The 27834-nt window shown below is 41.7% G+C and overlaps 1 protein-coding gene across 1 annotated transcript in view; it reads right to left on the reverse strand.

The window, feature by feature from the left end:
* Nucleotides 1-835: 835 nt before the first annotated feature.
* LOC146895607 (tumor protein 63-like) overlaps nt 836-27834 on the reverse strand; it is a 79163-nt gene continuing 52164 nt past the window's right edge. Inside the window, exons 2-4 of the mRNA XM_087897833.1 lie at nt 6292-6420; nt 5405-5537; nt 836-883 (exon numbers count right to left, since the gene is read on the reverse strand). Of these exons, the coding sequence (XP_087753959.1) occupies nt 836-883; nt 5405-5537; nt 6292-6420 (310 nt within the window). The remainder of the gene's footprint in view (nt 884-5404; nt 5538-6291; nt 6421-27834) is intronic.

Genomic DNA, 27834 nt, shown 5'->3' on the forward strand with positions numbered 1-27834 from the left:
AGACAAATGATGACAAAAAATAACAAGTTTTGGACTCTATGATTATACGTGAGGCATGCGGAATGAAGCAAATCACCATAATTCTCCTGGGTAAAGATGCGTGTGTGTGTTATTAGACTTTTCTATGCAAATGAGAACAGACATGTTTGGGAATGCATGTTACTGGAGCCTCGTCACAGTTCTGAAGAAGCAGCTCCAATACCAGTTTTTCTAACTATACAATTCTGTGATGCAATTTAGCAATGAAAGGTAAATCGTGTGGAACTTCATTGTTGGAGGAGGCCACTTGTTCTTCCTGGCTGCCCGGCTAGCTTAGACCCAAAATAACCACACAGAAACTGTATTAATTAAATCACTGCTTGGCCCATTAGCTCTAGCTTCTTAATGGCTAACTCTTACATATTAATTTAACCCATCTTCATTAATCTGTGTATGGCTATGTGGCAGTGGCTTAGTGGCTAAAGCTTCAGCATGTCTATCTCTGGTGGCAGCTCCATGGCTCTCCTAAGTCCACCTTCCTCCTCCCATGCTATAGGCCAAACCATTTCTCTTTATTCATTAACCAATAAAATCAACACATAGACAGAAGGACCTTCCTATACCACTTCATCACATACATAAAGTATTCACTGACCATTTTCTAATGATTGTAACCAAATCTACATACACTGAATTCAACGAGTTTCCTAAAAGACCAGACAAGGGTGTAGACGACAAAGGGGAAAGGCATGGAACAAAAGATGGTGATGCTTTGAGAATGGCTCTAGAGGCCTCATGGGAGCCAAAACTGAAAGAGAAGAGAAGAGAACCAATGATGCCTTCCTTAGAGTAGGTTCTACCCATCGTCTCCAGGCTGAGCTGTGACAATGCACATCTCCAGAACCTGGGGACAAGGGTGCACAGGAAACGACAAATGAATGCACCCCAGAGCTTTGTGGAGTCAGGAGAGGGCATATGCTAACTCCTGGATCTGACCTAAGTTAACGAAAGCAGTTCCTGTGAACAACTTCTAAATAGTTTGCTTCCCCCCCAGACCGTGTGTAGTTAATACATATATAAATCTTAAAATTTCGCAGATGATGATGATGGCATGACATTATATATGCCAGAAACTGCTATGACTTTATTCTCTAATATTAGAATACCTGTGCTGTTCAAAGTGCATTACATGTGGGTGCATTCATGTATGCATGTGTACCTGCAAGCTGGGACAGAGGAAAGGAAGAAATTAGGAGTATTAATAAATTCAGATCAATGCAAGACTGGACATGAGAATCGAACTTGTCTTTCTGTTCTGCTTCAAAAACACAGGCATTGTTTACTTTGAAAGCAGTCATTCTGGTAACTGAAGGGTAACTTAGCAATGCTCAGTGAGAATTGTAGTTTTCCCCCAAGAAAGAACACTCGAACTGATAAGCATCTTATTTAATAAATAGCCCATAATTCTTCTCTTGAGTTCACTTCTTGGTAGTTGAAAGTTGAACTTCAACCCTCAGTAGTCAATATAACAGGAGACAGAAAAGCAGAAAGAATGTAGTTCTTTACAGTTCCAAAGCCAATTGGATCCAATTGCTATTTATAGAACCTCCCACACAACAGAAGCAGAGTGTGCAGACATGTACTTCAGTGGTATGCTTCCCAACACTAATAGCTCCAAGTTGAAGTTCCAAAAGAGGGTGAATATATTTAAAACTAAACAGAAACTGAAAAAAGCACATGGAGTACATCAGCATTTATTGGATTCAGCTAAGGCAATGTCTAGTGGGAAATTTATTGTAAATGCCAACATCTCCCGGAGAAAATGAAAATAATCAACTTACAAATATAAACTTCTAGGTGAGGAAGCTAGGATATTAGAGCTTTGATAGAGGGATGGCTGTAAGACAAGAAAGGAGAAGCAGGGCAGGATGAAGAGCAAAGGGAGAAAGAAGGAAGAAAATGAGAAAGCGGAGGAGGAAGATGGGAAAGAGAAAGAGGAAAGGGGAATGGTAGAGGTGGAGAAAACTTTGGGAAAAACAGGGGAAATAAGGGAGGGGTGCAAAGTAAAACCAAAGACACAGAAGCAAGGAAAGCAAACCAGAAAAAAAAAAGTGAGGTTGGACACAGATAAACATTAGAAAAAAAGTTAAAGTAAAATTTAAGGTGTTTTGCTGAAAGATAATCAAAATCAGTAAGTCTCTGGTACTGAAAGTTTCCAACATAATAAATAAAAATATAATTACCTTTTTGATATTAATAGAATACAAAGGCAATATTCCAAACAATTCTGTATGCATGGGTTTAGCAAGTTGATTCAATTTATCCTGTTCTCAAAAACTCCATTTTGTCCAGACTTGCCCAAGACAAAATAATAGCAGCAGTCCAATAAAGACGTTCAATTTCTCGCTTCTGGAAAAGACTTATCAGACCTAGATGGCTCCACCGGTAAATTCTATCAAATGTGTAAAAGGGAGTATCATTCTATAAAGCTTTTCAATGTCAATCAATGTCTGTGCTGGGAATAGAATCCTGGTCCTCTGGAAGAGCATCCAGTGCTTTTAACGGCCAAGTTATCTCTCTAGCTCTCAACACTGCAATTTTTATTGCCCAAATTTTGCTTATATATATATTCTTTAGCTGAATTTTTAGCCTGACCTCTTCATATTTCAGAGTTCCTTCAAGCTATGATTTGATGATATCAGTTTTGCAAATGAGGAGTCATGTTGCCCCTTATAATCAATTTTACTCATATTTCAAAGCCTAAATACAAATCACTCTTCTGTAACATATTGCTTGTCTTTCTCAATCTTAATAAATCAATACTTTGTCGTGTTTTTATAAGAATACCCATACATCTGAGTAGATTTCATAGGCAACTTTATATCCATTTGCTTTTGATGCTAGCTATTTCATAGCCTTCTTGAGGGGGATAACCAATGACTTCCTCATCTGCATCATAAGGAAATGCCATATGTAGTTACTAAATAATAAGACTGTTTGGACTTGTAAACAGGATGGAAATTTTATATAAATCTGGGTCATATAAGTAGGGTACTATGATAGGTACTAGGACAGGTACTATGGCTTATTTTACCAAACATGCATGCGTGTCCCCGCATGCATATACATACATACATACACACACACACACACACACACAAGTATGCACACGCACATGCACATACACAATAGAAGTCTGTTGACATGTAGAGCTGAAGACTTCTTAAATGTATCTGGGATGAGTCAGTAAGGATTTATAAAAACAGAGCATTTTAGGTAATTACCACACAGTCTCCTTAAAGAAAACTCTGATAATGTGAAGTATGAAGGAAAAATAAGGGCAAAATAGTTACTTGGCCAGTATCTGTAGCTAAGGAGAATGCTTAGTTTTACTATTTAATATACATTTTGATCATTTTAGAGGCTTGCTTACACAGATTTAAAGCAAGGCAAGATGGAGAAATACAGTAATATATAAAACAATAGAATCAAAAATCATTAAGGCACTGAAAAAACAGATTAAAATATGATTTTCTTTTGAGATATTTCACTCACCCTCACTCTTAACCCAGGAGGAACTAATTTTCAGAGGCATAAAGCACATTCTAATTTTTAAAAAGATACACAGTATCTACATGTTGTTACAATCTAATTTAACATCCATACTTTAACTTTCTTTGTTAATAATCAGACCAAAATATCATGATTTTATTTCTTGGCCATATGAAAAATCAGAAAAGAATAGAATGAATTTCTCAATTTTTATCCTTAGTAATCTGATATGTCTTTTCATGCCCATTATAGAGTTGCATTTCTTATATAGTGAGAAAAGAATTGGCTGAGTTCCCAACTTATTAAAATACTGCATTGATGGGGAAAGCAATTTATGTGTAGACTTTACAAAGTATTTAGCAATTAACTGATAATGGAAATGTGAAAGACTGCTACTTCACAGTTGAAACAAGCCCCTCTCAGTAGCACAGCTGTTGAGAAGGACCGGGCATCTCAGAGACACCCTAATTCCTGATTCACAGAGCACAGCACTGCTACCGCATCTTGCACAAAGCCACTATTTCGCCACGCCTGCTGCTGAGGCCTCTTGTAATTTGGCCCTGTGTGTGTAACTGCCAATCATATTTAACTATGTGTATTCAGAGATAAAGATAAGAAGGTATTAGAATAGTGCTAATATAGAAGTTGACAATTCATATTAAATTAGAGTTTATGACAATTGTAAAATCTTTTGAATTAAAAACAGGGTATCTACAGAAAGGTAAGCTTGTTTATTTGTTGAAATTCATTTCTTCTCTCCTTCCATGGACATATCAATATAGCTGCCTCAAGGGCTTTCTTATTATTTTGTCCTCTCTGGCCAAACCCTACTGCCTTCTGTCTGAACCTCTACTTTGTGCTCTCGAGAACTCCAATGACAAAAATATGGTCCCTGATCCCCGAAAGACAGAGAAATAAACAGGTATAGTATTGTGTAACACAGAACATACCGAACGTTAGCATCACGGTTGCTTCAGAGGGATGGTATTTAATTCCAGGGGAGGGAGATAGCGACACAGAAAGGAATCCAAGAGAAAGCAAAGAGGGCAGTGAAGAGCACATTAGTGCTGGACAGAGGGAGGGAACACGTGGAAATGGTGTTTTAGAAGAGAATGTTTTCAACAGCAAAATGAAACAACAGGAGAGCCTAGAACATCAGGAAACCAGCTATGTCAGTGTGTAAATCAGAATGATCATAGGAGCAGGGAATTGAAAAGCCTGCGATTTTAAACCTCCTAACTTTTGGTATTCCCATGTGGCCAAGAGTCAGACTAGAAAATCTTTTCAGTACGAGAACACACAACTTCTTTAAGACAGGCAGACCTCTGCTGGGAATAATCTGTTTTTTTCTCATTAGTGTAGGTATTAGTATTTTGATCTGTATCAAACCTAAAAGTAATATTCCTGACCTAGCCAGAGATGGAAGTCACTGGTATAGCTTGGCCATTAGCTGGCTAGGTCACAGATCTAGCATCCTAACATTAGAACTGACACAGTGACCAGACAATACAGCTTATTTATCGCCTTTGTTCCTTTCCCGAGTGCACACACAGTAGTTACTTCTTCCTTCAACATTACAGTGAAGCCAAGCGAGAAAAGCGGTTCCGACAGTGGCTGGATCTGGGCAGAATCAGCTCCAGTTTCTGCTTCTCTAGGAGTCTGCAAACCCTGGAGACATCATCCTCTCTAATTTGGGTTTAACATGAAGAACAACTCAGAAAACAACCAAACAAAGGAAAAGAAAACCCAGCTGATCATTCCCCAGTTGACTAGGTTTGCTTTCTTCCCAATGTTCCGATCTGTTCGGAACCATCGACTTTTGATTTGCCGATAGCCTGGCCCACACACTGAAGAGGAAGCTCAGGGTACTCACCCACATGGGGTCAGTGAGGTCTGAGTCTTGCATGCGAATACAATCCATGCTAATCTCAATCTTGTTTGTTGCACCATTTTCTGATGGTTCTTCCACAAAGTTCAAGTCGATGGGTTGTACTGAACATATGGGCCTAGCACAAAGAGGGAAGAAAGTGTGTATCACAAATTGGGAGAAGCTACAAGGCATTTAACTACTTAACTAGGAATATTGAATATGTTCTGTCTCAATGTTGGCAGGTCCTTGCTTAGAAATCAAAAACCCCAGGTTTGCATCTGGACTCAACCATTTCCCATATGTCTTCATATGGGCAAACTAAATCCTACTTGGCAAGTTGGAGGCACGATCTCTGCTGACTGACATGCAGGCCAACAGGGATAAATTAGTGACAGAGTTATGTGTAGATCCTGGAATGTCAGCAGTGTGCGGGAAGCACTCTGGTGTCCCCTTTCATCTTTGTAGTAACTTAACTAAAACCTGGTATCGATCAAAACAGTGATAACCATTTTTCACAGAAAGGTTTAATTGACTACTGCAATGAAGTGTTTCACCTTCTTAGGGGATATGTCTTCAAGAAAAAAGAACAGGGTTTGAGTGTCAGACACGGACACTGGGGAAGATGTTTTGGATTGTTCTGGAAAAAAACATTTAGAATGTCTACAGTGAGCTACTTTAAGACAATGATCTTCTTTTGGTATTGGAAACTAGAGAAAGAAAGCTAATTTATTTCCAATGTATATATATTATCAAAGGCCTTAAATTTACAAAAGTATAACTTTTGCTAACTGATTTTTCAAAAAATATTCTGTAATAAATGATATTTCAGCCATTAGTGTTTACTTATTCTTAAAGAGTTCAGGTACACTTCTTGATTAGATGATACTTACTGTTCCAGAAAATCCCAAATATGCTGGAACACTTCCGGGCTGAACAACTCACTTGTTTGGGAGCTCTGTGACATGGCGGATCGGTAATAACTTTCTTTCCAAGAGAAATGAGCTGGGGTTTCTACGAAACTTAAAAGGACAAAGAAAATGAAGCTAAGATTATAGTTTCTGTATTCACGACACTGGCTAATAAAATCAAAATCTAAACTATCTGGAAAACACCAATGAGTCTCTACAGTCAGACAGGCGTGTGCAGCCCCGTTCCTAAGTTGCACAATTGGTGCTTCATTCGAAAGCAGCATGGACCTACGTTCTGCATGAAATCAAGGCAGAACTTCCAATGCTAGACCATCAAGTCTCCTTTATCAAATTCATCTCTCTTAATTAATAGCATTGTTACTGTATGCTATACTTACACTTCCCAACAGAGTGTAGATTTCAAAAAGAAAACAAACACCCCTTCATTAAATCTGTCGGCAAGTCTGGCCTATCATTAAGTCTATTTTATAAGTGCCTCAAATGGTTATCTGCCTTTTCTGCCTCCAGCAGGCAAGAGATAGAATTGAAAAACAGAAGTGATTTCAGAGAACTTAAATTTCACCCTCAGATTAACAACTTCTCTTATAGCTACAATTTTAGCGTCACACTCTCGGACAATAAGTATAAGCTCTTGGACCTAAGGCTTTATTATTATTTTTTTTTAATCACAAGTTGTTTACCAGGGTGTGTGCGGAGGTGTTGCTTAATTGGAGTTAGGTTAACTAAGGGATCAACAAACACCAGGATACTGTGCCAGTTAACGCCAATTCAATTTGTTCATTTTGCTGTTAGGTCCTCAAGTATGCCTGTTTTTTCTTTTTTTAAATTCAACTCTGATCCCTGTTTATCTAGAGCAAAACTCCAGCTTTCACCGTGGATATATTCTCCACGTCTGAATATTATCTGCCTAGATAATCTGGGTAGTGATTTGCTGTAATGATCAGGAGGCTAATTTTACCTCAGAATGAAATCAGTTAGCTCTTAAATCAGTGCTCTTCCTATAAAAATTAATTAAATTAATAGTGTACAAGGGCAGTAAGTCCTCTTCCCTGTCAAACATTTACTCTATAGTCTCTTTATGTGGTAGGTGATCACAACACTGCAGTTAGTAATAAATGATACTAACCTACCTTGTCAGTACATCGATCAGGTGAAATATACAAAATAATGAGTAAAATATGCCTTGTTCACCAAGAAGCATGTGAATAGTGAAAATAAAAGAGTGAGTATGACTGTCTCATTCCTCTGGGAGGTCATGGGGGAGGCAAGAGCGAAACAAATCCATAATAAACTTGGTGAGTATACACATCTCTATTAAATCGTGTTATATAATTTCTGCAGGACCAAGGGAAGAGCCAAGTGGCCGAGGGAGAATAAGCCCGTGTAGTAAGCGCTAATGTGCAAAGTAGGTAGAAGAGCAAGGAGGCCAATCAGGTGTCTGTCTCTTCCACTTGGGGCTAGAGTTAAAGATGAATTGCTAAGATGGACAATGACTTGGTGCATGTGAAACAACTTGAGGAAACTCTGTGTTCAGGCTGTGTAAAATGTTGGACACGGAATGCGGAGCTATGCAGTGTTTGAGGATATGAAATTTACATGTGTGTCTAAAGAAGCGCCGGCACTAGGACTTAGGACAGCAAAAGGTCCTTTTGCCAGCTATTCTTTCATGTGTACATTCCTGTGTCTGTGTGGATATATGCGCATGAGTGCAGGTATCAGTGGATCCAGGAAAGGGAACTGGATCTCTCAGAGAGGGAGTTACAGGTGGTTGTGAGCTACCAGGCGTGGTTACTGGGAACCAAACCCTGCAAGGTCCGTACACACTCTTGTCCACTGAGCTGTTTCAGCATTACCTTTTAAGCCATTTTAAATGAATTTCTTGTCTCAAGATAATTATAGATTCATAAATGATTATGATAAATACTATAAAGAGATCTTAAGTTTGCTTTATGCAATTTTACCTAAGGGAAGTATCAAAAAAAAAATCATCTACTGACATAGCCAGGTAGCCAGGACATGACTTTAATGAGATTTACAGATCTCTCCCAGAAATTCTTAGTGTCACTTACATTTGTGTGTGTGTGTGTTGTGTGTGTGTGTGTGCGTGTGTGTGTGTGCGTGTGTGTGCGTGTGTGTGTGGTGTATGTGTATATGTGGTGTATCTACTCAAGTTTACATGTTTATCACTGTTTAGGGCAATATACACTACCTCCACAAGGCTAAAGGATTTGAACCATACAATGGACGAAATCAGAATATATATTTAGTGATCCGTCTGGATAGTGCAGGGAGGAAGGACTTAAAGTGATTGTTTAGAAAGTTGTTGTTAACAACGTAGGTAAGAAAACAGGAAGAGGACAAAGTATTTATACAATTCAAACTTGAAAATGAACATAAATGGTCACACGAATAGTCATTTATGTGAGAGACTGAATAGGTCAGGAGACAGATATAAGGGGGAAAAACACCATATATCCCAGGAGCAATTTCTTCCAATGGTCAGTGTGTGCTTCATTGCTGTTAAGCACCCCTGAAGTTGTAGCTGGGGTCCTCCATTTACAACAGAAACAAAGATACAAAGGAAACTTCCCCAACTGCCTCACACGGACACTAATAAAAAATCTAAATTAACAGAAACCACTCTGATATCATAATATCACTTGGAATGTAGTTTGACTGCCTGTCCCCCACCATGTTCCTGTGGGCTTTTAAAAAGAACCTGGATATGAATATCCTAAAATGTGGCTGTGGGCGTGGCTCGGTGCTCTTCAAGAGGACTTGAGTTTGGTGCCCAACACCTCTGTCTGGTGGCTCATGACCACCGATAATTCCAGTTTCAGTGAATTTGATGCCCTCTTCTGGGATCTTTGGGCACCTGCACACAGACGATACGGACGGACAAGCAGACAGACAGACAGACAGACAGACACACACACACACACACACACACACACACACACACAGACCCTTTTTTAAAAGGTGACATCTAGAACTTAAAAGGAGATCCAGTCCTCTAGTCCTCTGTAATTTGAGATGGGAAAGAGTGATACTTTTCATCAGTAGTATATCACCTATCTCAGGCATATTCATTCATAAGCATTCCTTTAAATTATGCAATGCAGAACCCAATAGGCTGGCACCAGCATCTTCTGACACATACTCCTCCCTTCTGGTCAGTGGCTACAGTCTGTGTCGAGAGCATGCTGTCCTGCGCTTCACTTTGTTAAATAAACTTCCTCTCAAACTGGGTGGATTTTTTTTTGCCTCTCTAAGAATCTAAAAATTTAGGAATGCATACCCGGTAAAACATTGACCTCCAAATGGGGAGGAGGAAACGATAGGGGAAGGCCAGAGCGGGGTGGGGGTGGGGGAGTGTTGGAGAGGTCACCCGGGGCCATAGGGCATGAAGGGTGAAGTAAGTAAGCACCGCCCATCTTTTAATTCCTTGCCTATGGGTGAATCTCAGTGTCAATTACTCATGCAACAATGGCTCCCTTCAAAGGTCTTTGTCAAAGCAGTCACGCCCGAACACTGGAAGTCTGAAGATGTATTTTTTTACAACTTTTTTTTTTTTAAGAACCATCCTTCACTCTTTATACTAATTCAGAAAAGAACACTTGTGTGTGGGGGGGAGTTACTGGAAAACACACATCAATCAACAGTTGGTATCTTCTTTTGCTTTCTCATTGCCCCATAAAGCATAACTTCTGCTCAATTTTGTTCATTTGCTACATGGAAAGGCTGAACGAAAACACCAAACCAGAGAACAATCAGGCCAGCTCTGTTATGCGCTAACTTGGCTCTTTCCACACAGTCTTTAAAAATACATTAGGACATGCGAGGCTGAAACGTTCACACCTGAACCAACCTATGGTTTCTTAGCAGCATCCGTGCTTATCATTTGTCCAAGAGCATAAATATGGGGAATTAATTTAAACAATAAAGTCTCCCTGTTTCCCTCCAGAACATATAGAGTTAAACATATAAGCCTAGAAATTCACTTGATTCTACTCAAGTGTGCCTTAAGTTAGGTAACAGAAGAAGTAACAGTTAGCAAGGCAAGCTGGAAGCTTCTGGCAGCTGCTAGATTTCCTGCCTCAAGGAGCCCTTGATTAGATAGATCTCAGTCACCAGGCTAGAAGGGAAAGCAACTCTTCTGGGAGCCTCCTCTCTAGCCAATAGTATCACAATTGGGACTCACATGGACTGCGGGGATGTGTTCATGTCTGAGTCCCAGCTATGAAGGAGGGGCAAGCAGCTCTTCTAAGAACCTCCTCTCCAGCAGCTAGGATCACACTGGAACTCAGATGGGCTGCGGGGATGAGTTCATGCTCATACCTGAGTCTCAGCTATGAAGGATGGGTAGCACACCATGTGCATCCTGTCTCATTAACATCACAGCACAGCTGAGGTCCCAATAGAATCGAATGCCAATGCCTCAAGATTCACCGTGGTGCCTCAGTGTTGGCTGCTGAGACCAGGAGGTTCACTTCCCTGGGACTTTCCAAGCCATCGTTAATCACAGCTATTACTCTACCGCATTATTATGAAATACATTGAAAAGAAAGTTATACTAAAATACCAAGGTGATAAATACTGACAACTCATCTCCTCTTAATCATTCTGCTATCTAGCATATCCATCCATCTGAAAGCCATTTTAAAAAGAAATATGGTAGGATGGCTTAGGTAAAAAAAAAAATAAAATAATCAGTGACTTCAGTACCATCCCTCTGAAATAATGCACATAATATGCTTGGTGTTATGTTTCATATGCAAGAGATTCAACCATCTACAGAGATTCTAGCATGTGGGAAACCAAGCAGAGGGGTTATCTAATAAATAGAGCATGTTGCTTTTTTTGAAAGTTTTTTTCATAGATGCTATTAGTAATGTTTTTAAGTTTTTCCTAATTTTTATCCATTTTCATAACACCTTGTACACAAATTTCTAATTTCCTACAGGTCTGTGGCCATCTTAGCAGCAGAAAAGGCAAGTTTGTGCTCTGCTGCTCTGAGGACAGGCAGCAAAACATTGCTATGGATTAAGGCAAGATCTCCAAATGGGGCCTGCTTTTCCAGTTATGCAGAGGCCCTCTAGCCTCAGAGAGGAGAAGCAGGTTATTCAAGTTCACTCAGGCAATAAATGATAAAGCTGAGACTTAAATACAAAATTGTGTTGCTTCAAAGTCATGCCTTATTAAATTACAGATATAATATCTACTTTTCATTCCCCATAAAACTTTGGAAGCATGGAATTTTAATATTTAGGAGGGGTTTTTTTTAACGTTAAAAATTCTACTGAATCGGTTTTGTCATAATAGGTATCCTTTGCCAATAGGATGGGCATGAGGTGACCTTAAAAACGATGGTCATAAGTGAATAACGCCCCTATAACTGCCATCCAAGAGCCTGTGCAGCTCTGGTAGAATAGATAGGCCTGTCCCATCCGTCAGTCTACTATCCGTTCTTACTTGCGAAACAAGTGCATTTAGTAGGCCCAGAGGAGTCTGAGCTGAAGCTGGCCTACAAAGAAAAGAACAACCCAAGCCTTTCAGAAAAATGGACCCAGAGGAAAAGAACTCTGCCAGGCCTGGAGTGGATGGGAATTCTACCACCAGCCAAATCAGAATCGTTTCTCTTTTGAAACAATTGGGGGAAAGGTTTTAACTCCATTTTCACCCTGTACTTAAACAAACCAAGGGCAATTGTCTCTGTAAAAGAGAACAGGGAGACTCTTGAGTTCAGGTCCCCTTCTCCCAGGACAGAAACCATTATATGTGTATTTTCTGGCCTTGTTTCATCTTCTACATAAAACTGGAGCACTACAACAGGAAACAGAAATCAGTAGCCTTTCTCTCCCCAGTTTGGTGAAATTATAAATATGTCCACATTCTTTGTACCAATTTGCTCCCCAAATTCTCTGAAATACAGGGATGTCATGGCTAGGAACCTGTAACAGCACCTGCAGGGGCGACTCACAAAGGCATTGAGAGAGGCTCTGATGTAATTCAGCCTTGAGCAGTCTCACAGTCTTGGGATCAATCCTCAGCATCAGCTCAGGGGGAGGAAGGGTGGTGGGGAAGGGAGTCTACACATGGAGTGTGAAAATACAGCCAACAACTTCCCTAGTGCTCAAATGCTCAAGAGACCTTGATCACTCAAATACTCAGGGAGTCTCTCCAACTCTCAGGGAAAAGTCGATCCAAACTCTGAGGTTGACTTCTTGTTCTAATATCTACCCATTGGTTGATAGTTTCTTACTAACTTCTCTAGGCCTCTGAAGCATTTTAGATCACATAATTCCTTTTACATTTTTAGCTCAGAAACCCTTAATTTCTTTGAGTTCCACTACTATGATCATAATAATTAGCATCATTAGGAATACAAATATTAACTATTAATATCTAGCTTTAAGGAGGCCAAAGAACATCTTGAAGCCTTTTGGCACATTGTCTTCTTTCTCATACCCACCACCCTCTAAAGGCCCCAAATGACTAGATTTACTCTTAGGACTGGGTAAAGCAAACCTCCTCACCATGACTTAGTAACTTTAAGTCAGGTCATTAGCATGTTTGCTTCCTTTGATGGCAGTTTTTCCTCTACCATCATGATGAAAACAATCAATGTGTTTCTTGTCTCTCCATTTGTGAAGGTTACTTTTGATTGACACTTGATTGGCTTAACAGACACATAGGGGATTAGTGGAAGACCTCTCCAAGGATAGCTGGGACAGTATGTCCACAGATAGTTTTCAAAAGGGCTCTGATCAATTCAATGGGTTTATCTTCTATATATTCATAATATAATTGCTTCATTGCTTCATTGAAAGTTAATGAAAGCATAGTTGAAGGAAATAGCTTACCTTGATATGTTCCTGGAGCAACATCTTGCTCTGGTCCTTTCTAGAGTCTTTTTTAATTCTATGTGTGTGTGTGTGTGTGTGTGAGTGTGCGCGCGCGTGTGTGTACACGTGTGTGTATGTGTGTGTTATACATGTGTTCATATGTATACATATGTGTGTGAAGTGATGTCTACATGTGTTCACATATGAGAAAGCACCTCTAACTTTCACATCTTGGTTTCACTTTGTGTCATAGCCAATTCTACTTTGAAGGTGATGACGCTCTCTCTGTCTATAGCTCCCTTCTCTTACTACCCTGTTCCATTATGGCTTCTTTCTGGTTTCTTTCCACTTGTTGCTATTCTCTCCCAAACTATGAGCCTACATGATGCTCAGAATTCCCCAGCTCAGAGCCTGCACTCATTAGCTTAGCCCCCTTTTTGCCTCATTCCCTTCAGGGATCATTCTATTTCACTGCCCCTAAATCATTGTGGAGCCTTTGTTCTCATTAAAAAAGACTCTAGAAAGGACCAGAGCAAGATGTTGCTCCAGGAACATATCAAGGTAAGCTATTTCCTTCAACTATGCTTTCATTAACTTTCAATGAAGCAATGCTTTGTGCTTAGAATCCTATCTTGTCATGTGGTAGAAGTTTTAATAGTATCTGGAGTTTGGCTTCCGGAGACAAGAAACACCTTTTAGCCTCTGTTCTTTCTGCTTGTACTTTTCAGCATAGTGGGAATGCAAGTACTTGTCAAAGGAAACATTTGAGCAGTAAAAACATTTGAGCAGTGTCAAAGGAAACATTTGAACATCAAAAGCCGTGATGCCAATAGTTAGAGCCAAAACAGCAGCTAGCATCCCAACGCTCCTGTTAGCGAGGTGCCCTGCAAAGCACCCAGCAAGCCTTGTTCAATTTCACAATGTCCTTTGATGCAGATACCAACATTCTCACATCGTACAGATAAGACTGCGCTCAAGGCCTTGTGTGGATTCAGAGAATGGGGGCAGTGTTTATAAGGACATGGCGTTAGAGTCACTAGATTACCACTCTCAAGGCTAATTGAAGCCCTGGTTTCCTTAACTGTACCAACCAGGAAAATGTGGTCTAGGCATAAGGAAGACCTCAAACCTAAGCTAAGAGGCTACCAACTCCTCTAGTAGGAGGTAGGAATCTTCACCCTGTAAAGATAAGGGGAATCATGGGAATATTTTGGGGGGAATGCCAGTGCTGGTGTTTTGATCCCAATGATGTGGTATGAACCTGATCCGATGTATAGGCCTGTCATGCAAGTTGAAGGCAAAAGGACCCTAACTTCAAGGGCATCCTGAGCAATTAAACAACACCTTATCTGGAAAGAAAAAGTAGAAAAGGGACTAGGGCTATATCATCAATATGGATCAATGCTGCAATGTCTTGGACCAATAGATAGACAGACAGACAGACAGACAGACAGATAATATGTGGCATAAGACTTAGAAATCTACACCTTAAAGACAGAGTGTATAAAAACTCACACCTTGAGGTTTCGGTTAAATTTCAGTCTGTCTAGCGTTCAGAACACTTTTCTAAAAATCAAAATTTCCCTAAATATCCATCCTCAGGTAGGCAACGAGTCACAGGCACGTTTCCTCTCATCAGTGCATCACAAGGGTTTCTGGAAGCATTAGGGATTGAACCCCGAGCCTTGAGCATGCTAAGGAATCGGTATACCACTTCCCTTATATCCCAGCCCTCAGACACCATTTCAGTACTAAACAAAGCAGCGAGGGCAATGATTACAATGCTGCAGAATACAAGTAGCCTGCTAAGCATTTTCTCAATACTTTTGGCTCTTAACTCATTTGGTCCTTTCAACACCCTATGATAACATTTTACAAGTCGAATCTTCTCTCGCAAGGTGAGGAAATGAGGGTATGTATAGCAAATCAGCTTCCACAAAAGGAGCCTACGTGGGTCGAGATTGGAACAGATTTAAACCTGGTGAGAGGGCAGCACGGCCCGCGTCCCTAGGTCTCACACTATGCTGCGTCTCCCACTCATGGACCACATAGAGCTCTGGACACAGGTTCGAGCTGTGCCTACTGTACAGCCCTGATGGAGGCTTTCAGTGACTGGGATCTTGGGCAAGTCTTTGCCATCTGGGGTTCAAGTTCATCCTCAGTGAAAGGAGGTGGGTGACTTTAGATGAATTCTAAGATGCCCTGTTCCAAAGACTCTAGCGTTCATCTTACTGTGTTATTGACCCACTACGACTGAATGGCTCCTGACAGAAACACACACACACATACACTTCAACACTGCCCTGCTATTGTTGCCGCTACTTTTACCTGTCAATTCAAACTGTTCCTTTCTGAGACATTTCCCCTGGTCAAGCAAAAGTCCCATGGAACTCCGTCTTCATGGAGTTCACTCGTTTCGGCTGAATTTAATCTCACTCTCTGCAGGGCTTTCACCTGAGTCTACAGGAGCCCCACCCTTCTCCCGGGAGCTCAGCAGCCTCTGGCCACTCCTTCCCGTGTTTAGGCCCCAGTGCACCCTGCCACCAAGGCATCCCCAGCCCTCTCCCCTGTCTGTCCTTCTTACCTACTGTTTTTCTGCTATGGTCCTATTTTAGGCTTAACCTCTCCGGCTTCCCTTAGCCCTAATTTCTCAAACCTGGCAATGCCTTGGAATACTTGGGATGTTTAAAATGCAAATGGCTGAACCTGACCCCGATCCAAGTAAGTCAACAGTTAGCAGAGTACAACCTTGGGATAAGGTGTTCTACAGAACTTTGGGGTTCCGCAAGAAGGGCTAAGCTGTGGGATGGCTGAGAAACATCACGGTCCCGCTCTCCTGATTTCCATGCCCTGGGAATCAGAAGACAATCACCCCGGCAGGTGGACCAACCTCACTCCAGGGAGGGATGTCTGGGCATGTGAAGTAAACGAGTAGGGCCTTCTGTGAAGCAGCTTTAAGAAATGTCAAAGTCGTAAATCATATCTAAGGTCCAGCGCATTACTATCCTGTCCTGCCTGTCCTTTGCCTTCTTCACCCTCCAGCCTCAGGCTGTTTATTGTGTCCGACACTACCCTCGGCTGCAGCGCAGACTACATTTTCTGACACTGTGTGCTCTCGCTGATGAGGTGACCAGGAGGGTCCCTGTCCCTCTTTAGGCTCCATTTTGCTGGCGACTGGATTACTAAAGAATTGCTGCTTTCTCCCCGTTTCATTATTCTGATACTTTAAGGCCTGCAACTCATCGCCCTCCACGATTACAAAAGCAGCCCCAGTTCCTTCTGATTCAGCTGACAACAGGGGATTCATCCAAGAAAGCAATTCATGGCACCTGCTGAAGAAAGCCTGGTAGCCAGCACCGTGGCCTGCACACGGCCTACTGCACCCTCGCTACACCCAGAGCTCTCGCCGCAATTTTGGGAACAAAATCCGAATCCGCGCAAAAGACTTCCCAGGGTGTAGCGATGGCAGTTCCTTCTGAGGGTAGCTCGTCTTGCAGCTAGGGGATTCTCACCTCCTCAGATGACTGTATGAACGTGGCTCAACGTGTAGACTCCATGCTCTCCCTTCAGCGGCCTGCTGATGCATCCTGGGTAATTACTGTGCACCCCAGCTGCAGGGGCTCTCCCTTCAGCGGCCTGCTGATGAATTCTGGGTAATTACTGTGCACCCCAGCTGCAGGGAGATGGTCAAACCCGGAGATCTACAAGCAGAGACTGCCTCTCCCCTCCCTCTCTGGTGGGATCCTTGGCTTTGAGAGACATTGCCACAGGGGCTGGAAGCTTCATATGGGCGTTTTTATTTTCTCCCCGCAAATAAACAAAATTCACCAGTGATAATGAAGACCATATTTGACAGCATAAAAACTTAAAGCCAGGAGTGTTTATGGGTATATTTTTAATACTATTTTTTTATTAATTCTTTGAGAATTTAATACAACAAATTTGCCTTCTTCACAGTCACCCCAACTCCCCCCAGATGCATCCCTTTTTACTTCCTGTACCTCTTTTCCTTCTTTTTTTTTTTTTTTTAAATTTTGCATTCTGACCACATCCCTTCTCTCCTCCGGGTCCCCTCCCCCCACATCCATTCGCTACTCTTGCATTTCTATCCACAAAAGGGCAGCATGCTATGGATATCAATACCCATGGCATATCAAGATACAGTAAGATTAAACACCTCCCCTTGAAATAAGGTTGGGCAAGGTGACCCAGTATGAGGAGTGGGGTCCCAATAGCCAGTAAAAGAGTCAGAGACAGCCCCTGTTCCCACTGTTAGGAGTCCCACAGACAGAGCACCGCTACACAACTGTCACGTATAGGCCAAGGGCCGCTCTCATGCAGGGTCCCTGATTGTCTGCACAGTCTCTGTGAGCCCCTGTAGACCCAGCTTTGTTGATTCTGTGAATTTGCTCATGATGTCCTTGACCCCTCTGATTCCTACAATCCTCCCCCCCTCTCTTCAGGTTTATTGGTTTTGATAGTCTTCCAGTAACGAAGATTCTTTGACTTTTGTGTTGGGGAAACAGAGAAGAGACAAGATGAAGGACATGTTTAATAAGGGAAGTTTAGCTTAATGCCCTTCAACTGAAATAAGGGCTCTGAGAGAACTGGGAGTGAGACAACGAGAAACTGATGGCGTTTGTATGCTGGGGGTGATGGATGGACCATGGTGTTTGGAAAGGAGAAAGAACAAGAAAGAAGAAAGAAAGGCATTTTATGAGCGTGCGATAGTCTCCAGAAACAGAACATGTGAACATGTCAAAAGAAGTATTTTCTTTTTCCCCTTCTGTAGTGAGGGAGCTGCAGGCAGGCCTGCTTTACATCCCGCCCGGCTCCCGCACAGCTAGCTTAGCCCCAGAAATAACAACACACAAATTGTATTCACTTAAGCACTGCCTGGCCCATTATCTCTAGAGAGTTAGTTACTGACTAACTCTCATATCTTGATATTAACCCATTTCTAATAATCTGTGTAGCACCATGAGTTGGTGGCTTACCGGAAAAGATTTAGCATGTCTGACCTGGTGGCTGGCTCCATGGCGTCTGCCCCATTGCCCTCTTCCCAGCATTCTGTTCTGTTTACTCCGCCTACCTAATTTTCTGTCCTATCAAAGGGCCAAGCAGTCTCTTTATTAACCAATGAAAATAACATAATAGACAGATAACCCTCCTCCATCATTTGCCCCTTTTCTGTTTAAACAAAAAAGAAAGGCTTTGATTTTAACATAGTAAAATTACATATAACAAAACAGTTATCAAGCAAGAATTATAGTCACAATATTTATAACTATATCTTTATCATAATAATGGAAAACTATAACTATGACTATCCTGTTACACCCTGTACTGTTTAAATGCAATACCAGTAATGGAACAAACTCATTTCAGTCAAGGGTTCCAAAGGGCACAGGGTGTTTCAGTGTTAAACACTTTTAGGTACAAGGAAGGTGTTTGTTTGGGTTTTTTTATTTTGTTTGTTTGTTTATGCTTTATAGAGCAAAACAGAGGCACAATACCATATAAAACGGTTGTCAAAGTAGATTTGCTAGAAAATTGGAGGATCTCATAAACACGTGTCCACAAGCTGTTAGCCCCCAAATTGCTCATTGCTTAGGCAGTCTGGGACTTCTGCTCCACATGGCCAGAGGATAGAGGCTGGGACAGTGATCAGACTACAAAACTAAACAGGTTTGTTGTCGTGGTGTCTTCAGCCACAGCATCTTACATTCTGGGAGAATGTAAAGATAAATCTAAACACACCAGCAATAGCCTTTACTCGTTTGGAGTCTCTTGGTCAGAAGAAAATGTAAACGGCTGGAGCTAGAGGATGTGATATTGACTAAGGTAATCAAGAAAAATAAAACCATGCATGTTATCTCCTATTTGCAGACCCTAGCTCCTAGTCCTTAGACATTAGACAACCTGGAGTGAGTGCACAACCAGGCAGGAACTCAGAGAGCAGATGAGGGCATTCAGTTCTAAACGGTGACCTCAGGCTTCTGAGACTCACAAGTCATGGGGGTTACGATGAGGAGCTTGACCTCATCCTTGGGAGTCTCAGAATGTACGTAGACACAGGCTTATTTCTCAATTTTACGTCTTCTTGGTTTTGTTTTATTTCTCAAGGCAGGGCTTCTCTGTGTAGCCCTGACTGTCCTGGAACTCAATCTGCAGATAAGGCTGCCTGGAAGGGAGATCTGCCTGCCTCTGATTTCCAGCTGTGCAGCACCATGTCTGGCTAGTTCTTGATTCCTTTTTCGGTTCTTTTCTTTTTTTTCAACAAAAGAGAAACAAATCAGTGTACAAACTGTTCGCAGATAAATCTTGTCTCTCCCACAGTGAGTTCCACAAGGCATCTACATTTTTAACAGGACTAGCTGTTCTAATTTTTAGTATCAGATGTATATCCCATCGTAGCTGCCCCACACACCACAGCAGATATGGTCCCAGACTCACTATCTGTGACCTGGTACTATTTAGAGGCATTTGACCTCAAGTTCAGGATGTAATTATAATTGCAATTTGCTGGGATGGTACACCTAAGAGTTCCCGTGTTTATCGAAATTTACTACGTCAAAGAAGAAAAACTATACATTCCTAGAGAAACAGGTGAGCCATTCCCAAGAGCCTCAGCTTCCAGGAGATGAGAAAGCTTTCATAGCCATCATTCATTCATTCATTGCCATTCATCATCATTCATTCCTTCATAGCCAGACTGAACTACATGCAATCACTTCTCAGTATTTTGTCTAAGATCAGCTGTAAAACAGAACTATAACAAAATGTAAATGTGGTAACTCTAACCCTGTCCCACCACCGAATGTCCTCACTCACACCAAGCCTCATTAGGAAATTTCCCTGCAGGTGTCTTCCATGTTCAGTGTTGTCCCAAGTGGCTCATCGGTCTTAGAGTCCTTTCCTCAACTGTGCAGCTGGTCTTAGGACCTTGAAGATTCCCTCCAGTTCCTTTCTATACAGTCCGTAGGCAAAGAAGGACTGGGAATATAGGGAAGGGGGGAGAGAAAAATAATCTAGAGAGCAAGGGAGGAATCTTAAGTAGTTTTAGGCCCATCCCGGCAGAAGCATACAACACTCCTGCTCATGACTCATGCCACCATGCCTGACTTCAGGGGAAGCTATAAGGTGATAGCTGTACCCAAAAGGAAATCAAAATGAAACAAAACACACAACATTGTCTTTCTCATAACAACCTTCCCAGTGAGTGGGAAAACTGTTGAATTTTGGGTTTTGTTTCAGTGTGTTCTGTTGAATTTTGGGTTCTAGTTTCAGTGTGTTCTGTGCATGTGTGCATGCATGTGTGTATGTGTGTGTGTATTCATAAGAGAGAGAGTGAGAGAGTGAGTTTATGTATGGCATTACACTCATCTGTGGGTATTTTGCTTTAGGCGCTTTTCTCTGTATCTCCCTATGTCATCTCTTTGAGACACAGCTTCTCACTGAACATGGAACTGGCTGTTGTCATTTACACTGCTCTCTCCACCCTCCCAGGGCTAGGGTGACAGATGCTGCACTTGCCATTACACCCGATTTTCTCTTTCTCTACCATGGGTGATAGAAATTCAAACACAGCTCCTCATGCTTACACAGAAAGCACTCGACCCACTCAGTCATCTCCTCAGTGTCTAGACAGCCCCTTTAGATGTTTTTTTTTTTTACCTGAATTGTGTGTGTGAGAAATGACTAAGTCTGAGGAGGATGCTGAACTAAATCATTGGTACTCATTTATCCCATCTTTTCAGCCTCACCCAAGAAACCAGGGAGTTCTAAGTGTTTAGACAATCTTGGAGACATGTAAAAAGATGTAAGGTTGTTGTCCCACCAAGAGGACTCCGTCAAAAGACAGGGACAGACCAGCAAGGGAATTCTAGGCAGAGAAGCCTCTAAGGCTAAACTATGTTGTCATGTGTCACAAAGATATACTAAGGAGAAATCTCCAGGCAATTGTTTGTAAGGGCTAGCTACTTAGTCTTCTGCCAAAACAATAGTTATTTCTCTCCTCTTTATGTGGTGTTGATTCTTGGAATAATCTCCTGTATAGCCTGTGCTTGAGCAATGAGCCAGGTTTTTAAGCCAGAGTTTCTCTGTATAGCTTTGGGGACTGTCCTGGAACTCACTCTGTAGACCAGGTTAGTCTTGAACTCACAAAGATCCACTTGCCTTTGCTTCCCAAGTGCTGGGCTTAAAGGCCTGCACCACTGCTGCAGGACAATGGCTCTTCTATCCTGTAAAGATTTGTCATATGTATTGGTTTAATAAAATGTTGATTGGCCAATAGCCAGAGAAGAAGTATAAGTGGGGTGACCAGGCAGAAAGTATAGGCCAGGCTAATTATATAGGCGAATTCTGGAAAAAGGAAAGGCTCAGTCTGCAGTCGTCACCCAGACACACAGGAAGCTATATGAGACTGTCTCACTGATAAAGATACCAAGCCACATGGCTAACACAGACAAGAATGATGGGTTAATGCAAGATGTAAGTGTTAGTTAATAAGAAGCATGAGCTACTAGTTCAACAAGTTTATAATTAATGTAAGCCTCTGTATGTTTCTTTAGGACTGGATGGCTGCAGGATTCGGTGGGACAGAAACCTCTGTCAACAAATGACATCAAACATGGAGTTCGAACACGCTACCCTGAGATTAAGAGTCTCATGCTCTATTGACTGAGATAGCCAGGAGAGAGAGAGAAAGCGTGATCACATACTTTAAGTTGGCATTGATAGTATAAGAGGCCACGCCCAAGTGGACTGATGTATTAAAGGTTACTGACTGAAGGAATTCCCACAGCACTCTACTACTGCCCAAATGAGGCTGGACCACTTGAAGGAACAACTTCTGGGACTTGCAAAAACCTTATCCCTTTGTATGTGTTTTCTCAACTCTTAGGATAAAGACGAGCACCAGTGTTAGGAAAGAATGCTGAGCACAAGACCACTGCGCCAAAGATCACAGCTCAAAGCAGCGGAAAATGGAGCTTAGAGATGGGAAAACAGGGACGCTTGAATGGTGCCATCTCTGGTTGCTTTGAGAGTTCAGTGTTAACTGGGAAGTGGTGGCACACAACTTGAATCCCAACACTTAGGAAGCAGAAGCAGGTAGATCTCTGTGAGTTTGAGGCCAGACTGGTCTATAGAGCGTGTTCCAGGACAGCCAGGGCTACACGGGGTCTCCTACCTGTACACTACCAGTTTCCTGATTTCGTTGATCACCTTCAGTTAACACTAACACAGCACCGAGTGTCTGTGAATGTCTCATTCAACATACAGATTTCAAAGCCCAAATTTATCTAAAATGGTTCCAGGTTTTATCTGTATTTTTGATAAATGGGAACTATTAATATATGAAAAAATATGCCTTGGAGAACATGAAAATCAAACTCTGACCACATTTTTCACCATAGACAATAAAAGATGCCTACTTGATCAAGTAGTTCCTAAATACTAATTCTGAAAGTGTCATAAAGGACAGGAATTGGTGTGGGACTTTGAGTGATATCTCAGTTGACAAAGTGCTTGCTGACCAATTTGATCCCTAGAAGCTGCATAAAAATATTTGGGTGTGGCGGCACACACTATTAATCCCAGAACTATGGGAAATGGAGATGTGTGAATCCTGGGACTCACTGGCCAGCCAGCCTGGACTCCACGGCAAGCTTTGAGCTAAAGAGATATTCCATCTCAAGAAAGAATAAGGAAAGCAACTGAGGAATGGCACCCATGGTTGAATCTGGCCTCCATACATATGCACATGTATATGTATACATGCAACCACCCAAACACACATGTCCACTTGGGCACATACATACACCCATACAAACAAAATCATTTGTTTCATAATTACATTATTGACTTGCTTGTTACTATATGCAGTTCTAAAGTCTATTTCAACAATCAGTTACATGCATTTCATTATACCAGTTACAACTATAAAAAGAAGTATAAAAACTTCCAGGAAATCCTCAGTGAGCTGTTAGGAATAATTGTACTGGTTATAAATATGAATTTGTGATTTATTGATTCAGCTGTGTTATTTTATAAGAAAATGATTCTTTTAGAAAATGTTTAAAAACTATTATCCCAAAACCTTCACTCACATTTTTTTTTTACTCCCCGCATCTCAAAGAGCAATAAATCAGGGAGGTGTGAAGACTGACTTTCTGAAGTGAAACCCAGACCAGAACAAGTAGGTGAAGAACATTTAACACTGTTTTCCAAAGTTGGGTAAGATAATCTTGAAGGAAACTCATTATTTATCAAATATTGTCTGATCAAAAGGAAGCCATCAAAGGTTGACTTTCTCTCCTGTTCCAAACCAGAGGGATGGATATGTGTGGATTATTTATTCAAGCACTAAAGTGCATTCCTCTACTGAAGAAAACAACTTAACTTTTTTTCTTAAAAAAAAAAAAAACAACTTAGTGTTTTGTCTGATAATTCAGCCAAACATTTACTGAGTACCTATTACTTGACAGATAGTGTGTTAAGTCTCAGAGACACAGAGACTTGTTTAAGACTAATAGAACTGTCTAAGTGGCCGAAGTGGAGATGAAGATGAGGTTGCAAGAGAGATCCATCAGGAGAGCTTTGCTCATCTCAGTTCACAGTTGCCTCTTGAGTTCAATTATCAGGATGCCCTGACATACCTCTATTCCATGGAGGCCCTAAGGGAAGTCCCAGCCACAGCTATCCCTTTATTACAACTTAAGGAAACACCGATGGACAAGCCCTCCATCCCCGGCATTTACAGATAGGTCATCCAGTGTCATACTGCATTTGAGATGGTTCTTTATCAAGTCGTACAGCCAAACCCTTCAACATAACTCTGCAGGCATTTAAAGATCTCGTTCTAACCCCAGCTCGTCTGGAACCCTAACTCTTAACCTCATTTTCATTTCTGAAACAGTAGTTGACTGTTAGGACAGCTTTCTTTCTTTACTCTCCCCCACAATCAAACACAACGTTCCACATTTAATTATTAGTGTGGTCCGAATGTTTATGTCCCTCTACGTTTATGTTTTGAAACCTAACATCAAAGCTGATGGATGGGGTGAGGATGGGCTTTGGGGCAGGTCATGACATCATGATGTCAGAGTCACAAGGATGGAGAATGCACCCTTATAAAAAGAAGTCGCAGAGAGATGCCTTGTCCATCCACTGAAATGAGGACACAATCAAAAGCTGCCATCTAGAAAAAAGAAGAGTCCTAACCAGGCGCTTCTGTGACTTTGATCTCAGTCTCCCCGGGTTCCAAAACTGTGAGAAATAAAATTGTCTTGTTTTACCAACTCAGTTTGTTGTATTTTGTGTCAGTGCCCAGAATGGCTGAAGATCACTATTGATAACCTGGTTATTTCTTTTCTAACTTCAGAGTGAGTGTTTCAAAAATAATTTCTTGTTCCTCCCCAGTTAAAAATAGACCTGTCTTTTGCCACACTACAGAGATGAATTACCAGCTCTCTCTGGATTTGATAGTAGCTGTATATTTCTGTGCCTGTCTCCCTTCCTTATAGCTTGGAATAGGGGAGGTAAGTTGTGTCCCAGTAACTGCTACTGACTATTATGGTGTTTGTGTAGGGTGTATGCTAAATAAAACATGCCAATTCAAACTGTTCTGTCTTCCTCTTCTAGACCAGTTACTAAAACTCTCCAAAAATCTCTCTTTGTTTTTTCCAATACCTAAGGTGGTAGTTTGAATGTAGTTGACCCCCATCATCCCAAAGGGAGTGGCCTTGTTGGAGGAAGTGTGCCACTATGGGGGTGGGCTTTGAGTTCTCATGTGCTCAAACTACTCCCAGCGTTACCGGCCATTTCCTGTTGCCTGCGAGATGAGGGACTCTCAAGATACCTATAGACCCTCTTTCCTTTGTTGTTCCTGCACCTACATTTTCCATGCCCACCCTCACCATCAGGACAGCCTTCCATTAGGGGTGCCCCATCCTTCCACTCGGCTCTCCCTCCTACTGTTTACTCACCTCAGACAAGGCCCTCGTCTGTGTAAGAATCTAACCAATGTCACTGAAGCCATGTGCCCAATGGGAGGTAAACAAGTCATCTTACTTTTTTCATGGCCAGAAACAAAAGAATGATGGTTTTCAAATCATCACAGCCCAGTTTCAACACAAGAAATACACATGTCGGATAATCTCTAGAGCGTCTTTTCTCTTTTCTGCTTTTGTTTCATTTCCCCCTTCTCTTGCAATTCCCCATCTATGTCTTCTCAAGCACCCATCATTCAAAGCCTATACCCAAGGTTGGTTCCTTCTTGAACTTTCTCTCGTCACCCTGGATGGACTTGGGGTCTCTCTGAATTCCTACCACATCCTTTCCACAACTCCAGCATCTCTTCTTCACAGCTGACATCCCCCTGCCTTGGTTCACACCCATGAGCCTTGTCTGACTAACTCTGTCACTATCCGCTCAGCACCAGACCTTGCACATACAAACTCTCCACATGATGAATAAAATTACACGCATGCTGAGTTCTCGCCACTGAGCAGAGAAGAAATGGATGCCTTGCCCCAAATTCCACAACATGGTTTTCGAAAATCAAACTGGGGTGAGGAAAAAAAAAAATCTGTGCTTCTGGGATTAAGTGATGTTCACCCAAATGAAAGATCATTAGCTCTATCAAGCCTGACATCTAACCACACATACCCACATGCCATGTTGCTGGAGACAAGGGCGCCATCATCGGTGTTCATACATATTTCAAACACTCCAAGTGGACGGGTAGGCATTACAATTGATGCAAAAAAAAAACCTGTCATAATATTGAACTTATTTATAGTTCCAGAGGAGGGAGAGACAGTCTGATGAGTGTGCCGTTAAAACTCTAGGAACTTGGCAGCGGCCTGTGTTCAGGAATTCCCCCTGCTCCGCATTTTAACGCTGATGGGATTTGTAGGCATCACTATTTAATGAGGCACACAGCTGTGCAAAAGAGCAGGAGGTGGAGATTGGCAATTAAGAGCCAGCAAGCAATCTGGCACCCCCCATCCCCTGGAATTTCCCCCGAACTCTGTCAAGCCACCCTGCTTCCTTGTTCCACCTTAGAGAGGGGCTCTCTCTGAGCCGAGCATCGCAACAGCATAAATAACTGCGTAGAGTTTGAAGTTCATCCTGTCCTTGAACTCGTCTTTAGCAAGTGTATTTTTGTAAGTCCGGGAACTACAGTTGGACGAACCGGGAAGGTAAAATAAGAAATGATACAAACCGGCAGCTAAAAGTGAAATGGAAACACTGAGAGGAGCTTGGGTTAATGCTATAAATCATTCGTTTTAATTAAATTAGCCCCACCCGCTCCGATTTTAGCTGCAAGCAGAAGTTTCCACAGCAGCAGCGTGGAAGCTGAGAAACTTGTCTGAAGTCCGGAGCTGCAGTTCTTAGTTCAGTTCAGATCCCAGCTCAGTCCTGTAGTGAACCCAGGATTCAAACAAGTTACCTCATTCCTTCCACAACGTGAAGCAGGAATTACCTCACAAAGGGCACTCAGGGGGTGTTTTCTCTTCTCAACAGCCCTTCCCCTAACATGTGGACAGGTCTCCATGACATGAGTGTGTATTCTAAATCTAGTGATAAAAAGAAGGAAGGAAGGAAAGAAGAGGAGGGGGGGGGATAAAGAAAACCTTGCTTTTAAAAATAAAATAAATATTTGACAAATGTATGTCAAGCAACACATCTCTTTTGGAATTATTAAGTAGTACAACCTGATCATTGTGTCTTTGTTTAAAATGATTCAACACATTTATAGCTATAAGTAATTCTTCATTGATATAATATTCCCATTAAATATAAAGAAAAAACTCTTGGGCTGGAGAGATGGCTCAGCCATTAAAGGCCAGGCTCCCAACCAAAAGTATAAGAACAAACACTTCCTGCCTAGTGAACAAAGAAAGGGGAACAGGCTGTTGCAAGATGCAGGGCTTATGAGAGAACTCCAGTACTCGGGTTTTTGTCGTACCTTAAAGGAGCTGTCCTGACAATGGCTTCCACATGTATGCCCTCTTTTAAGAGTGTCCACTTTAGAACGACAAGGACAACTCAGAGGAGCGAGCAATGTTCTATAGAGACATTCAATTAGGGAAAACTGGAATTTAAAAGCATCTCAATCTCTCAAAGAAAGTACACAAACGTTTGCTTTGCAATCTTTTCTCAGGTGAAATAATAAACCAATGGGACTGGAGAGGTTGCCCAGCTGTGTAGGAAAACTTGCTGCTCCTCCAGGGGACCCGAGTTGGTTTCCTGCCCCCATGTGCAGTGGCTCACAGCTGTCTGTAACTCCAGCTCTGGGGGCTCTGACACTTCTGGCCTCCCCAGGCATACAAGCCTGTATATACTCTAAAAGATAGACGAATTAACACAAGGGGCATGGCGCTACACACTTGTAATAGCGGCTCCCAGGAGGCTCAGGGAAAAGGTGGTAAGTAAAGACCAGCCTGAGCTGCACAGCAAAACTCTGTCTCAAAAATAGTGTAAGGTTTTCTTGTTTTTAATTCGGACAAGGTTAACTACTGCCTTAAATATACAAGAAATGTGTTTCTGTTGCCATAAGTATAAATGCTAATATAATCATTCATAAAAGACACCATGCAGCAAGCTAATGGATTTTAGGTGGAGAAAATGAAGTCTGCATAACTAAAGG

This window comes from Myodes glareolus, chromosome 2 (assembly GCF_982192425.1).
Source record: "Myodes glareolus chromosome 2, mMyoGla1.1, whole genome shotgun sequence".
In the NCBI taxonomy this organism is placed as follows: domain Eukaryota; kingdom Metazoa; phylum Chordata; class Mammalia; order Rodentia; family Cricetidae; genus Myodes; species Myodes glareolus.